The sequence below is a fragment of the Chelonia mydas genome, chromosome 7, assembly GCF_015237465.2.
Source record: "Chelonia mydas isolate rCheMyd1 chromosome 7, rCheMyd1.pri.v2, whole genome shotgun sequence".
Taxonomy (NCBI): Eukaryota; Metazoa; Chordata; order Testudines; family Cheloniidae; genus Chelonia; species Chelonia mydas.
Window position 1 is genome coordinate 25,345,706 of NC_057853.1, and position 16,180 is coordinate 25,361,885.

General features: G+C 40.5%; 2 protein-coding genes across 31 annotated transcripts in view; one reads left to right on the forward strand and one right to left on the reverse strand.

The window, feature by feature from the left end:
- The window catches only part of TASOR (transcription activation suppressor), a 63,696-nt gene extending 51,784 nt beyond the window's left edge, over nt 1-11,912 (forward strand). For 2 of the 13 annotated variants that reach the window (XM_027830392.3, XM_043550622.1), the window contains 7 exons: nt 335-1,287; nt 2,501-2,623; nt 5,815-5,974; nt 6,745-6,853; nt 7,602-7,780; nt 7,871-8,029; nt 8,432-11,912. In XM_027830392.3, coding sequence (XP_027686193.1) covers nt 335-1,287; nt 2,501-2,623; nt 5,815-5,974; nt 6,745-6,853; nt 7,602-7,780; nt 7,871-8,029; nt 8,432-8,487 — 1,739 coding nt within the window. In that variant the 3' untranslated portion in view covers nt 8,488-11,912. The remainder of the gene's footprint in view (nt 1-334; nt 1,288-2,500; nt 2,624-5,814; nt 5,975-6,744; nt 6,854-7,601; nt 7,781-7,870; nt 8,030-8,431) is intronic. The other 11 variants (XM_027830391.3, XM_043550621.1, XM_027830393.3 and 8 more) reach the window with 7 other exon arrangements.
- Nucleotides 1-16,180, reverse strand: part of CCDC66 (coiled-coil domain containing 66) — an 88,915-nt gene that overhangs the window by 25,989 nt on the left and 46,746 nt on the right. For 5 of the 18 annotated variants that reach the window (XR_006292087.1, XR_006292081.1, XR_006292085.1 and 2 more), the window contains exon 20: nt 5,624-5,705. The exons of 9 other annotated variants lie outside the window; for them this stretch is intronic. The gene's annotated coding sequence lies outside the window, so the exon portion shown is untranslated. Of the gene's footprint in view, nt 1-1,030; nt 2,012-2,487; nt 5,706-16,180 lie in introns of those variants that run through there. 4 more of the 18 variants (XM_043550627.1, XM_027830396.3, XR_006292088.1 and 1 more) reach the window with 3 other exon arrangements.

Genomic DNA, 16,180 nt, shown 5'->3' on the forward strand with positions numbered 1-16,180 from the left:
TCTTGTGAAGTTTCTGTTGCTTCCTGTTGTTCAGTAGTGCTCATCAGATATTGTTGTCGGACAAAATGACTTGCTTATGATTTTTCGTTCCTAAGTGAGAGTAATGAAATCCTAAAATATTCTGTTTTTTCTTCCCTCCTCCCTCCCCCCGAACCTAAGAAAGGTTAAACTCTGAGTGCTTCTGTACTAGCACTTTGGCATTAATGCCTCAAATGCAGAGTTAATTTGTTAGATAGAAGTTGATGCTGTTTTAAAACTATTACAAACTTCAAAGTGTGTATTTTTGTTGAATTTTCAAACTTTAGATTTATAATAATTAACTCTTCCTGTATAGGTCTGAAATCACCAGAAGAAGAACTGGTGTATTTACCACCAAAGGATGCCCTTCCTAATGACCCCCGGGTAATAAATAGACAAAGAAGTTCTGATTACCAGTTTCCATACTCTCCATTTTCAGACATACAAAAGGGGACAAAAGAAGATGGATTGTATACAAGTCACGTGGAGAAAAATGAAGATCAGTGTGCACTAACAGAGCACCCTCTTGCATCTAAGCACTCCATAAGTGGAATAATAGAATCTACATTACTGGAAGAATACAATCTCTTTGCAAGAAAAGTTCAGGAGATTTTGCAGCAGAAGAATATTGCATATGTGAGTGGAATGTCCACTCCTGTCTTTTCAGCCCAGGAGAGGGTAATGAGACTTTCTCAATACATACATTTACAGGCATCAGAAATCTCTGTCCAAGAGTATATAGAGAGGCTGAGTGAAAAGCTGAATAATGTTGCTCTGTCATCTTCTTGTGGTAGGCATACTCCACCTCTTAATTCTAGTCCTGATCCAGCAGGAGATGCTGTAACTGAGGCTCAATTGAATCCTCTACCAGAACAGGGTGTATCTGTTTCAAGTGACTTTGACACTGCACTGTTATCAGAACCACTGTGTAACAGTATTGTGGAGGAGCCAAACTGTAATGAGCAGCATTCATCAATGAACTTAACCATAGTGAAAGAGGAAATGGACCATGTTAGTGCCACCACAGAGGTTTTACTGACATCTGATAAGAACACTTCCAGTGATGATCCACTGGAGCCACCAGAAAAGACTCAGAAATCACCAGATAACTTAAACATTTCAACCCAACCAGCACTCTCTGATTTTATAAGCCAGTTAAAACCTGAAGTATTCAACAGCTTGGTCAAAATCATTAAAGATGTACAGAAAAACACTGTGAAATTTTACATTCATGAAGAGGAGGAAAGTACTCTCTGCAAAGAAATACAGGTAAATAGGTTTTTCCTTTGGGACCTATCCTTAGCATAGAGCTAGGGTGTCTCACGTGTCATAGCTTCTGTAGGCTGAGCAAATTGCACACATCAGGGGCTTCTTGCATTCCTTTATTTCCCTTTTTCCCCCCACTCCAAGACTGCAGAAGCTCACTTTGTGCCATGCTCCCATCCCCTTCTGTTTCAGGAACTCAATCAACCAGTTCTTTTGATTTATAAACAGTTGCAGAGCTGCTCAAAGCTGTGGCTCTGTTAATCAGCTGGCACAGGCTGTATCCCCCATTTTCCTCCTCCCTGTCTTTCAGTTATTCCCCCCAAATCAACAGGATTTTGCTCATTGATGCTTGGAACATTCCCTGAAATAGTGGTGGTCAAAAATTGCACTACATCCAAACAGAGAGATGCCAGCAAGTTGAGTGTAAGGCCTTGAAAGCTTGTCCAAATATTTCTACATTTTAAAAATGGTGTTAATTGGAGCCATTCAGTCTGGGATAAATAAACCTGACTTGCAAACACATCAGTAAGGTATAGATGCATTTAAGCTTTGAAATTTGGTGTTACTTTTTCATAAGTCAGTGAAGGCTTGCCTGTGGCATATTTGCACTCAATTTAAGTCTTCCTCTTGTCTAGGAAAGGTATAAACCTCTTTCCAGCTGGACGGTGGGATTAGTTGGAGAAGACCTTGTTTTGTTGTTTTTGAAAGTAGCACTGTAGGGCAGCTTCTGTGAGGTTTCAGGAATAAAAAGAGAAACATGATCAAAAGCATATTCTCCATTCTACTTGAAGTGGCAAATGTATTAAGGGATGGTCAGGGAATGAAAAATTCCTATAAAATTCCTATAATTTTTGCCTCTTGAAATTCCAGATAATGTTGAGAAATTGCACTTCTGTGTTTAATATTAAATATGATGGAGTTGAAAGTAAAATGTTTTTGGCTTTTAGTGAAAAGTGCATTTTTCAGCAGGGACTAAGGTGGTCAGCCACTTAGATGGAGTTCCGTAAAAATAATTACAGAAATAGCTTTACAAAATTAATCTAGTCAGTGTGTTTCTTTTTAGCTAGTGCTCTTGAGTACAAGTAAAAAAAATCCTACAAATATTTGGATTTAAAAATGCCTGTGTGCTTGCTTGAATAGTAAAAACTCTATATGGTGAGCTTTGGAATTGCATTGGTTTAACTAATTATGTTTCTCTCTCTCTTTTGTGGGGTAGGAATACCTTACAAAATTGGGTAATACAGAATGCCACCCAGAACAATTCTTGAAAAGAAGAGCTACTTTAGACAAACTATTGATAATTATTCAAAATGAAGATATTGCCAGCCTCATCCATAAGGTACATTAAATACATTTAACGGTGAAATATAGAAAGTTGACTCAAAGCTTAAGTTAGTCACTTGCATTTAAAATGTTTCATTGTAATGTGCATCTTGACTAGAATGGATTAAACTTGTTTTGACATATCCAATCTTGTAACTCTCTTGCACTAGTACTTATGACCACATAACTTTTTTCCTTTTAATTTATATTAGATAAAATGGAAGCACTGCTTATAATTCAATAGCCAAGGTTGAGTTGAGTTTGCTCCTGAAGCAGGGATTTAATCATTTTGTTGTAGTATTTGTTGAGTAATATTCTGATCTTGGAAGTAAATTGGTTAGTCTGAATTTAAAATTAAGAAATTTAACACCAAGTGTTAGGGAATTTTGAAGCAATTTGCTCAGTTAAGATTATTCTGGACAAAAAGTCTTTAACTAAAACTCACTGACATCTTGGGCACTGTATACCTAAAGCTTTTAGATTTTTTTTTTTAAAGGATTGTTTTCCATTATTTTTCAACAGTGAAAGTTCCTCTTTCAGCAGGGACTGACTATTGTTCGAAAGAATTCATATATAAACATTCTTTCAAAATGGAACTAAGATGAACTTACCTACTGTTAGAGGCCTTTCTCAAAAATGGCCACCTATCTCCAATTGTCAAGGAAACTGAGGCCACCCAGGGCACTCTTAACACAGGGCTGTTGGCTTTACTTTAATTGGAAACAATGTGACTCAATACTGTATTGAAAAGGGACACCTTAACTGAGAGCAGCTTTGGCCTCTGTCCCACTGAAAAGAGAGGGAGATGGCAGCTCTTTTCAAAGAGGCATTTGTTTGGAGAGAGTTATGAAGAATGTTATGCACCAGCCTCTACTGACAGATAAACCATAATAGAGGCTGAGACTAAATGTCTACCCCGTATCAGAAAAGACAATAAGAGAATGCCACCATGGCTAAACAGCAGAGTAATGAAGGCAGAGGCAAAAAATACTTTTTTTTTTTTTTTTTTTAAATTAAATTTGGAAGTCCTATTTTAGTGAGGCTAATAGGAAGGAGCACAAACTCTGGCAAGTCATGTGTAAAAGTGTAATAAGGCTGGCCAAGAGAGAATCTAAGAAGCAACTTGATAAAGAAACAGAAACTAACAGTAAGGAATGTAAGTACATCGGATGCAGGAAACCTGCCAAATAGACATTGGGACCACCCGGTGACAAAGGTCTTAAAGGAGCAGTCAGGGAAGATAAGGCCATTGCAGAGAAGCTAAATGAATTCTTTGCTCAGTCTTCATTGCAGAGGGATGTGCGGGAGGTAGCTCTGATGTAGATATTCTTTTTGGGAAACAAATTTGAAATACTGTCCCACACTGATGTCAGAAGGTAGCTAATGTAACACCAATTTTTGAAAAGGGCTCCAGAGGCAATTGTGTAAGTTACAGGGTGGTGTGCTTTAATTCAGTACTGTGCTAATAGGTTGAAACTACAATAAAGAACAGAGTTATCAGACATGTAGAGAAACGCAGTATGTTGGGGAAGGGTCAGCACAGCTTTTATAAAAAGGAAATTGTGTTTCACCAATATATTTGAATTCTTTGAATATGTCAGCAAGCATGTGGATAATGGTGATCCAGTTGATAAAGTACTTGGATTTTCAGAAAGCCTTTAACAAGGTACCTCACCAAAGGCTCTTAAGGAAACTAAGTAGTCATGGGAGAACAGTGAAGGTCCTCTCCTGGATCAGTAACTGGCTGAAATATAGCAAACAAAAGATATGAATAAATGGGTCAGTTTTCACAATGGAGAGAGGTAAGCAGGAGGGTCCCCTGAGGAAAACCTTTGCTGTTCAACATATTCACTAATGATCTAGAAGAAGGAGTGAACAGTGAAGTGGCAGAGTTTGCAGATGAAACAAGGTTAGTCAAAATAGTTTTAAGTCAAAAGCTGACCCCAAAGATTTACAGAGGGATCTCACACAACAGGGTGACTGGGTAATGAAATGGCAGATGAAATTGAATGTTAATAAGTGCAAAGTTATGCAATTTGGAAAAAGTAATCCCACCTGTACATATGTAATAATGGGGTCTAAATTAGTTGTTACTGCTCAAGAAAGAGATCTTGGAGTAACTGCCGGCAGTTCTCTGAAAACTTCAGCTCCAATGCACAGCAGTGGTCAAACAGACTAACACTATGTTAGGAACCCTTGGAAAAGGGATAAGTAATACAACAAGTATCATAATGCTACTATATAAATACATGGTGTGCCCACACCTTGAATACTGCAAGCAGTTCTGGTTACCCTATCTCAAAAAGGGCAATAGTGGAACTGGAAAAGGTTCAGAGAAGGGCAACAAAGATGATAGTGTGGAGTGGCTGCCATATGAGGATAGATTAAAGACTTGAGAATGTTTATCTTCAAAAAGAGGAGACTAAGGGGCAATATGATAGAAGTCTAAAAATCATGATTGGTATGAAAAAAGTGAATAAGGAAGTGTGGTTTGTCCTTTCCTCCAATACAAAAATGCAAAAGAAATCCAAAATGTTAAGATAGGGAAATACAAAGGTAAGACACCTCCTCACTGTATTGACACAGTGAGGGGGCAGAAGAGAGAAATGTAATATATTTTTATAATTTCTTCTGGTGCTTTAATCATGTGTCATGGCCTCATATAGGGCAGAGTTAAGGTTGTTTGGCAGTCTTGTCAACCTTAATTCCATTTTAATGTAATTTTTGTTTGGAAATATAGATGTAATAGTACCATTTGGTCTTTAGTCCTTAACATTCTGTGAACAGAGACTACAAGCTTCCCCATACAGTTTTGTCAATGCTCATCATTTTTAATATATATTCAACTCCATGGAGGTTTCATTAATGCTGTTCTATGTATAGTTTCATGATGCACTAGGGAAGGGTGAAGGGAACTTTGTCAGTTCACTGTGTGCACTTGAATTATGTTGATGGCCATGTATAAAAACTTAATTGGGACGGGGCAGCAATCAGAGGTATTTTGTGGAATATTTACCTTTTTGTATTGTCATCACTTCCAACCTCCCCACCTTCATTCTGCCTAGATGTCTGTAATGACTTCATTGTGAGATCACGTCCTACAGAAATAAGTACACTAGTCACTTCTGGAAAAGTTTGTCTCGGAACGCACAAGCTAGCATTGTGGATAGAAGTGGAAAGTAATCCTTGGTTTTCTTTTCTAAACAGATACCTGGTTTAGTAACTCTGAAGAGGCTTTCATGTGTCAGCTTTGCTGGTGTTGATAGCTTGGATGATGTGAAAAACCACACTTACAATGAATTGTTTGTGTCTGGTGGTTTTGTTGTGTCTGATGAATCTGTTCTTAATCCAGAGTCTGTCACAGTTGGTAAGAATTTTTGTTAAAAATCATGAATTTTTAGTACAGGAGAAAGATGTCTTATTGACAGCACTTGAGAATGAAATCCTCCATTTAACTACAGAAGAGAGGCAATGCAAACTTCTTGCAGTCATATGTATCAAGCTTGTTGGAATGGACCACCTCAAAGAGGGTTAAAGCAGTTCATTCTCATGCACTTTATTATTAGCCTTTCTGGAGATTAGCTGTCTACAACCAACTGGATTGGGGCCACCAACCAAAATTTCATAGGCTGCTGATGTAGAAGTCTGACCCAGACTGAGAGACTAGACTGACTGAATAGCTACCTCAACATGAAAAATTTTGTATGATGCCACCAAACCATTAATATTGCAGTCCCCAAAGAAATATACAGTTTTTATAATTGTAGCCTTTATTTAAGACCGCATACGTCTCTCCATTCTCTCTCCCCCCAAAAAACCCCCAGAAACAAAACTTAAGTGAATTAGTTTTTAATGGATCTCTCTCAATGGCAGTAAGTCACTTAAGGTCAAATTTTAACCCATGTGTAAGCTTACACAACTTTAGTGGACCTGAGCCACTGACCGCAAACTGTAATCCATTAGAAACTGAATAATTTTTTTTTTTTTAAGTTCTTACAAAGCTCAGTACTGGGGTTATGTTTTCAGCTGTTAATCAAAGATCTGTAAAATGGAAGACACAATAGTGTTTGGGTTTAGCTTAGATTTTAAATTGTTGTTTTAAAACTATATAACACAAATTATTTGTCTCAAAAATAGATAAACTTAAAAATTTCCTGAAGTTCCTTGAGGACCTCAATACACCTGATGGGAAATGGCAGTGGAAAGTCCACTGTAAAATACAAAAAAAACTCAAGGAGCTTGGGAGGTAAGCAGTGTACTCTAAATATAAAGTGTTGAAATGACATGTTAGAACAGGGGTAGGCAAACTTTTTTTTTTTTTTTTTTTTGGCCTGAGGGCCACATCGGGTTTCTAAAATTTGTATGGAGGAAATTTTGTATGGGGGAAATTTTGGATCTCCCCAAACAGCCAGGTATGGCCCAGCCCCCACCTCCTATCCGACCCCCCCCTGCTTCTCACCCCCTGACAGCTCCCCTAGGACTCCTGCCCCATCCCCAGACCTGCCACCTCAGACTCCCCCCTGCCCCATCCAATGCCCCTGTTCCCCACCTTCTGACTGCCCCAACCCCTATCCATACCCTTGACCATCTTCCCCCCTCCCCCAACTCCCTTGTCCTCTATCCAACCTCCCCTGCCCCCTTACCGCGCTGCCTGGAGCACCGGTGGCTGGCAGCACTGCTTAGAGCACTGGATCAGGCCGCAGCTCTGCAACTGCGCTGCCCAGAGCGTTGTGCTGAGGTTGCGGGGGAGGGGGAACATCAGGGGAGGGGCTGGGGACTAGCCTGCTGGGCCAGGAACTGAGGGGCTGGGCAGGAGGGTCCCATCGGCTGAATGCGGCCCGTAGTTTGCCCACCTCTGTGTTAGAAAAATAGTGGTCTCAAAGATATAAAATCTTAAATCAAGAAAATATATTTGAAGGGCGTTTTCATCATGTGATACATTATGTAATTTGAATATTGATCTAAATGTAAACCTCCAGTCCTCTTTTAAATAGAATGAATGCTAAAGCCTTGAGTCTGCTGACACTTCTGAATACCTATCAGAAGAAACACATGGTTGAGATTCTGTCGTATCATAACTGTGACTCACAAACACGAAATGCTCCAGAATTGGACTGTCTTATCAGACTTCAGGCTCAGAATATACAACAAAGACATGTTGTCTTCTTAACAGGTAAAACCAGAACTTGCAGCTGTCTTTTTCTTAAATTTGATATTATTACATTACTAAGTCACTCCTCTTTCTCTTTTTTTGTAAATTTAGAAAAGAATGTCAAAACATTTTCAAATTATGCTGATAATGGAATAGTAGTTGCTACAGTTGATGACTTTATGCAAAACTTCAAAAACCTTGTTGGCTACCACAATTCAATTACGGAAGAAAACAACCTTCCTTCACCTGGTGTTCCTGAAAGACAATCAGGTAATATTCAGCATATTTTATACTCTTTCCAGCTAATCAGAGGAGTGGGGTGGAGGTCCTTTAAGTGTAGTTTGTCTTTACTCTTACAAAACAAACTCTGTAGATTTGTGAGGAAATCCCAACTCTCAAGTACTCTGTATTTTAAGCAATGAGAAAGGGAAGCTGGGATTGAATACATTAAGGTATCTTAAATACAGAATTACTGACTAATTCAGTATCCAAGAAAGCCTGATGATGATGAAGAGGGTAAGGTAATGAGTAAGCCAAATGGCATTTCCCTTCTGTTCTGAGGGAAGTATAAGCTTAATGACAGATTTAGAAATGGTAACAAAATGAACTTGGATGTCAGTAATTGTATTCTGTAATTGTCTGATCAAATACTGACCTACTGTATAACTTTAGATGCTGTTTTGACATTAACCCCTTTGGAGCTGGGAGTTGGGATTTCCCAACACTAAACATGACCACAATGCGCAGAAGCTTTTAGCATCGGAATATCTGGACATTCACACAAAGGGTTAAGTGTGTGTGTTGAGTAAGTGAACAAGAGTGGCAGAAGACCAAGCCTTAAGTGATATTGGATTTACAGACCCGAAGCATAACACTCTGTGAGTAGTGTATAGCTTTTTTAAAAATCGTATATTTCAATAGAGTAGGACTTCTCTTTCTTAATATAGTTTTTGTAGAAAGCGATGAAAAGGACGAGGAAGACATGTCTTTGGATTCAGGGGATGAAACATCACAAATAGAAATCTGCAATGATGCCTCAAAGTATGATTCTCATTCAGAAGCTTTGCAGACAGAGACCAAAGGCTCACATGGAACAGATTCAAAAGAAAACTCTCTAACCGATATGCAGCTGTCTTCTGAAGGACAAATTGGGTTGATGGAAAAAACTTCTAAACTTGATTTGGAGGAGAGACAGCCAATAACTCCTGTTTCTACCACATGCTCTGCTGAAGGAGACAAAAACAATTCAGTAGAACAAGTTCCTTTCAACAACTTTCAAGTTTACAGTAGACAATTAAGTATGTCCCATCAGTTCAGTCATTTTAATGTTCTCACTCATCAGACTTTTCTGGGAACAACATACCCAATTTCCACAAGTCAAAACCAAGAAGGTGGGAATTATTTTCTGTCTGCTTACAGTCAGAGCATGGATACAGACAAGTCATCTTCTCCTAGTAATTGGGATGTAAATTGTGAATCTTCCAGGCCATATTCAAAATAGAAATAAACACATAACTAAAACTTTTTATAGGTTTGTTGTGGACTTCTTTCTGTTTCTAAAAAAGTGAATTAACAGTTTCTATTTTATTCTCTAAACAAAATGTTTGTCGTTTAACTCAAATGTTTCCCTGTCTTATTTAAATCATGATGGCCTGTACTAGTTGAAGCATCTGAAAATTGAAATAAATATATATTTTTTAACATTTATTGTATTTGAATTATCTTGTTTTGTTGGCACTTTTAAGTTTTTACATTTGTATTTGACCTGTACGTAGACTTCAGTTTGAAGTCTGTTTTAATGTAAAACTGAATGTTTGCCTAAAGCATGTGAAATAGCAAAGCTTAATTTTTAAGTAAACTGTAATAGAGTATCCAAGCCACTTGTCTTTAAATGAATATAAAAACTGTTATGTATGTATTTGATTGACATTGGACACAAATTTTGTACAAAATGTTTTTACATAGCGATAAGGCAGTGTAGTTATTTTAATGAAAAAATATATATAATACTGGATTTTGGCTAAATACCTCAATTAGAGTAACCAATGGTGCAGTTCCATTTAAAGAAAAAAATAAACTTTTCATGCACATGGGACTTAGTAGCAACTTGATTTGTTTTATATCCTGTTTCTAAAATACAGAAAACTGATGCTGCAAAATTTATTTCAATACCATTTTTGTGTGCATCTAATTAATCTGTTTAGTACCTTTTTTGCTTATCACAACTGCATAGAAATAGCCCTACAGTTTTAAAGTTCTGTATCTTCTTATAAATGTACAGATGGTAGACAGCTGATTTGTTTTGTTTTAACTTGAATTACCTATAGTAGTGTTAAAAGGTAGACACTATCAGTACTTTTAGGCCCTGAACTTAATGTTCTGCTAAATGTGGCAATGCCACTAAAATGAATATCCTCATGAGAGTTTGTTTACTGTTCTCACCCTTTCCTTTAAAATTAATGTATTGTACTAGATTTTTGTCTCCTTCCTCCCTGGAACATTTTTCTGTAGTATTGGCTTTCCTTGTGCACAGTCTTGTGAATACTATAGAGAAGATTTCCAGAAAATACTATATGGATGGTAAAACAAACTGGCGTACTACCATTCTGTTTTTGTTTTAATTACGTGGTAGTGGACTTTAACACTAAAGGGTAGTATAAGAAAACTAAGGTTTTGGGGTTTTGTTTTTTTTCTTCAAGACAGTTTTTTGTTGCAGTCAGTTTAAGTTTTAGTAGAGCCCGGGGCCAATTTTTTTTACAGGCAAAATGTGGTGATTAAGTCACAAATGATAAGTGCACTCACTACTTTTATTAGCTAAAACTATTTTTTTTAAAGCGAATTTCAAGCTGGTACTCACTTTTAAAATATTCACTTAATGCATCTTAAGTAAACACTTCTACAAAAAGATGACTTCTACAAATAGAAAAAAAGCTCCCGCTCATTCAGAATAGGGCAGCAGCACAGATACATATGGAAGCAGAGGCTATTCAGGCAGTCGGGTGCTGGCAGTCTAATGCAAACCGAACGTATGTAAGACCGCAGATGGAAAATCAACATTAATCAGTTGTGTTCTCATTTCAGATATGGGACAGCCGGCTATACACACACGGGTGTGGATCTGTGGGCACAGTATTGTTTTGGGTGCATAGGCACGCATCCAGGTTGCCCGAGGGCTCCCAGCTGGGATTCGGTGGTGAAGCATTACTCAGTTGGCACGCACGGAGGGGCATGTTATGGGATCAACTGATACCGCTGTTGTATGCTGTGTGGGCACATCAGCAGCCACTGGATATATTGGTGATACACCTGGGAGAGAATGATCTGGAAACACTTAAAGGGGTGGAGTTAATGCTTCGATCAAGGAGGGACCTGGTACGGATCCTGGGAATTTTTCCAGGCGTTAACGTTGTCTGGTCAAATATGCTTCAGCAAAGGGTCTGGCCGGGAGCCATGAACCCTGCCAGGGTGGACAAAACCAGGAAGTATGTGAACAGGGAAGTGGCCAAATTCTTACTGCTCTTGAGGGGGACAGTAATTTCACATCCTGGCATACTCTATTGGGCACCAGAGTTATTTGGGGAGGATGGGGTGCACCTGTCAGGCTCAGGTGCTGACATATTTTTGGCTGATATAAAAGAGGGCATTGGGAGATGTTTGGGAACCTAGCTGAATGGGGGGAGGAGGCAGCCAAACTAATGGCTGGTGCCTCCTTGTGGATGTTCAGTGCAGGTACTCCATAAATTAAGGCACAAAAGAATAGATAAATGGCTTGGAAAAGGAATTAAGGAGAGGGGCTTGGTAATTGAGCAAGCTGGGGGCAATTAGGGACTCCTCTGATTGATATGGCAAGCAGCCAACACTGTCCCCCCATCATTATAGTCCACCTTAACCACTCCTACAGGGGCTGGTGGTCAGTAAGGTCCTGGCAAGGGAATTGCTGGAGAAACCTGGATGAAAGGGGAGGGGGGAGCTCGTGGAAGCCCCTCCAGAATTGGTGGTTCCTGGCAGTGAATCTGCTGGAGGGACATGAATGGTAAAAGCACTTCCCCCTGTCCCCTGGTTAATTATGGGGGTTTCACCTGCACTGCACATTTTATCTGCTGGGTTAGTCCTAGACACCTAATAATAAAGTTGCAGCCTGATTAAACCCGTATCTAATGTCTCCTGTCTTTCTTTTGCAATAGCCAGACAATCACCGCCCTGCACTTTGAGGAGGGGGCAGGAGGAGAGGGCAATGCTTTCTGGCTTGGGGGAGGAGAGGAAACGTAAAACTGCTAGAAAAGCAGTCAGTGTGGTGGATGACTCACCACCTAGAAATGAGGGGTTTAAAAAGGTCAGCCTGGGCCTGGACCTTCCCCTCCTCACTGGGAGCAGGCTAGGCAGTACCCACCCTCCCTATTTAGGTCAGAAATATGCCAGGTGATTAGCTATATCTGCTGTGGGCATTACTGTAGCTGCCCCCTTGAGGGGTCTGGTAAGGAATTTTTCCCTTACCACCATATTGGCCAGGTGCAGTGGGGGGGTTTTTCACCTTCACAGCAGGTTCAGGTCAGCTCTGTTCCTGCATAGCATGACAGGCGGTAGGCCATATGTCGCAACTCTTTAAATGTGTAGCGGATGTTCAGTGCAGGTACTCCATAAATTAAGGCACAAAAGAACAGATAAATGGCTTGGAAAAGGAATCAAGGAGAGGTCCTTGGTAACTGAGTAAGCTGGGGTCAGTTGGGGACTCCTGTGATTGCCACAGCAGGGAGCCAACCCCCCATCATTATACTCCACCTTAACCCCTCCTATTGGGGGTGGGGGTCAGTAAGGTCTGGGCAAGGGAATTACTGGAGGGACCTGCATAAAATGTGGGGAGAGCTGGTGGAAGACACGACCCCCCGCCCCCCCCCCCCCCCCCCCCAAAAAAAAAAAAAAAAGGCTGGAATTGGAGATTACTGGCAGTGGATCTGCTGGAGGGCCATGAATGGAAAGGTGGAGGGGCTGGTAAAAGTGCTCTCTCCCCCCCACCCCCCTTAATTGTGGGGGTTTCACCTGCACTGCACATTTTATCTACCAGGTTAGTCCTAGACGTCTAATAATAAAGTTGTGGCCTGATTAAACCCATAGCTAATGTCTCCTGTCATTCTTTTGGCATAGCCAGACAATTATAGGTGTTGTGCTAGATTGTGTCTTCTCCCCACCCCAGAACACTTTTCTGTATGAGTTATGTTCAGTAACTCAATTATTGAAGCACAAATGCATCAACTTTCCTTGTGCACAGTCTTGTGAAGATTTCCAGAAAATACTGTATGGACGGTAAAACAAACTCTGGCATACTACCATGTGTTGTGTTTTAGTGGTGAAGTCCACTACCACCTAAGAGTAATATAAGAAAACAGGGTTTTTTGTTTTTTTTTTGGGGGGGGGGGGAGGTTGGTTTTTTTCTCCTTCAAGACAGTTTATTTCTGTTGCAGTCAGTTTAGGTTTTAGTACAGCCAAGGGACAAATTTTTTAAAGGCAAAATGTGATTAAGCCACAAATGACAAGTGCACTCACTACTTATAGTAGCTAAAACTATTTTTTTTAAAAAAACTAATTTCAAGCTGCTGTTCATTTTTAAAATACTCTTTTAATGCATCTTAAGTACAACACTTCTATAAAAAGATGACTTCTAAAAATAGAAGAAAAGCTCCTTCACTTTGTTTTACTGTATCTAGTATAGTTACAAAAAGCTATTCCTGCCAGAATATCAAACTGTTTAATATATTAGTGAAGAACTAAGCTACTGTATGGCCCATGTCAAGTCATCATGCAGGGGCAATGCTTCTGAAGAAAAATTTCCTTTCTTCATTAAACTTTAGACAGTGAGATTGCCATATAGAAACAACTGTATGACAACACACACATTCAGATGTGGTTTTTCTCATGTGTATATAATGAAAGGGATAGGATACAGAGGGACCTAGACAAATTAGAGGATTGGTCCAAAAGAAATCTGATGAGGTTCAACAAGGACAAGTGCAGAGTCCTGCACTTAGGACGGAAGAACCCCATGCACCACTAGAGACTAGGGACCGAATGGCTCGGCAGCAGTTCTGCAGAAAAGGACCTAGGGGTTACAGTGGATGAGAAACTGGATATGAGTCAACAGTGTGCCCTTGCCAAGAAGGCCAATGGCATTTTGGGATGTATAGGTAGGGGCATTGCCAGCAGATCGAGGGACGTGATCGTTCCCCTCTATTCAACATTGGTGAGGCCTCATCTGGAGTACTGTGTCCAGTTTTGGGCCCCACACTATAAGAAGGATGTGGAAAAATTGGAAAACGTCCAGCAGAGGGAAACAAAAATGATTAGGGGACTGGAACACATGACTTATGAGGAGAGGCTGAGGGAACTGAGATTGTTTAGTCTGCGGAAGATAAGAATGAGGGGGGATTTGATAGCTGCTTTCAACTACCTGAAAGGGGGTTCCAAAGAGGCTGGATCTAGACTGTTCTCAGTGGTAGCTGATGACAGAACAAGGAGTAATGGTCTCAAGTTGCAATAGAGGAGGTTTAGGTTGGATATTAGGAAAAACTTTTTCACTAGGAGGGTGGTGAAACACTGGAATGCGTTACCTAGGGAGGTGGTGGAATCTCCTTCCTTAGATATTTTTAAGGTCAGGCTTGACAAAGCCCTGGCTGGGATGATTTACTTGGGGACTGGTCCTGCTTTGAGCAGGGGGTTGGACTAGATGACCTCCTGAGGTCCCTTCCAACCATGATATTCTATGAAAGAATTTATCCAAACTTGCCTAACAACTGGCCAAATGTTTATCACCTGTAAATTAAACAAATGCTCTTTGATGTGGATTTAAGGCAATCTTCAAATTCAAGCGTCTTACAACAAACTGTCTCAGGAGGGACATCTCATTTGATCTGTAAATAATATAGCCTCCTGAGGCAATTTTGAAAAAACACTGGGCAAGACCCGCTGGCATGAGTTAAAGCTGTAATTCCTCTCTACAGGTATCCCTTCTGGCTGAAACAGTTTTGCCCTGAATTGACTTAAATGCAGTTAGAGAGCTAAGCCCAGACGCTATTTTGACTCTTAACTTCAGAAACAGAAGTTCAAACCAATTTTGAATACGGTTTTGGGTTAATCAAATATACAAACCTAGAACTTTATTTTAGAACTTTATTTTTTTTTAAACAAGAGTCTGCTGTCTGAGAGCAGGAACTAACTCATTTTACTTTTATTTGACTCAGCTCATTGCACATTAAGCAGTGGGGGCTGTTGTCTGGCTTGTTGGAAAAGACGTGTGCCCCTTTAAGGGCTAGAGAGTCAGGGACCAACTTGATGCTGCACTTGCAGACCAGGTCAGTGTGGGGCTGCTGATCCATTTCCCACCCACACCCCAGGTGACTGGAAGAGAGGGAGCACTCTAGGTCCATGCTAGTGGAAGAAAAGCCCTGTTTTACCTGAAACAAGGTGGACTTGGTCAAGGCAGCATTTCTGGTAATGCTTTTTTTTTTTAAAAGCTTTTAGAATCAGTGTGCTAGTACCTGGATCCTGTAGGGATTCCTCCAGAAAGGGCTCTGAACCGAGGGATATAGAGTGGGAGGGGCAATTAGTTATATTAACCAGGAGGAAGTGAAAGACAGATGAAGGAGGCTGAGGTGAATCCACTATTCTTCAGGAGGCTGGCAAGCCTGGGATCTTCCCTGTGGAGACTGTGAGGGCATACAAGACTATAAAACCAGGTAGGGATGGGCCCCTCTTTATTCACTGTTATGGAAGTTCCCTCACATCATACCAGTTTGCTACAGATTCAAGATTGGGCCTGACAAAGTTGGGATGCCCAGCTTATGAATTTTGGTTCCCACTCATCCAGGATCTGGACGGCAACAGCAGTGGCCCAGCTGGGAATGGGGGTTAGGACAATTCAGGCAATTGGGCATTGCTATTCTGAAGCATGCAGAATAGGGGAAAAATCAGTGTTAATCTTCCTCTGTATTTTCATTCCAGATGCTGGCAGACAATGATGTGGCTCTGCAGGCACCGTATTATTTACTGGGTGCATAGGTGGGCTTTGAGGTTGGCTGGAGGTTTGCAGCTAGGCCTCAGTGGTGAAGCAGTCCTGAGCTGGCATGGGAGGAGGGGCATGTTATAGGACCAGCTGATGCCGCTTCTGTACACTACGGTGTCCTGTGAGCAGGCATCAGATATAATTGTGGCTCACCTTGAGGAAGATAATGTGGGACTGTGTAAATAGGTATACTTAATGGTCAGAGTTCAGAGGGACTTGGGGGTTGATCCTGGAACTTTTACCAGGAGTAAAAATTGTATGGTCAGATATGCTGCAACGCAGGGTGTGGGAGGGAGCTGCCAAGACCCTGAAAGGCAGGTGGGCAAATTCATGGATGTCATAGGAGGGTCAGTCTTTTTGCATCCAGG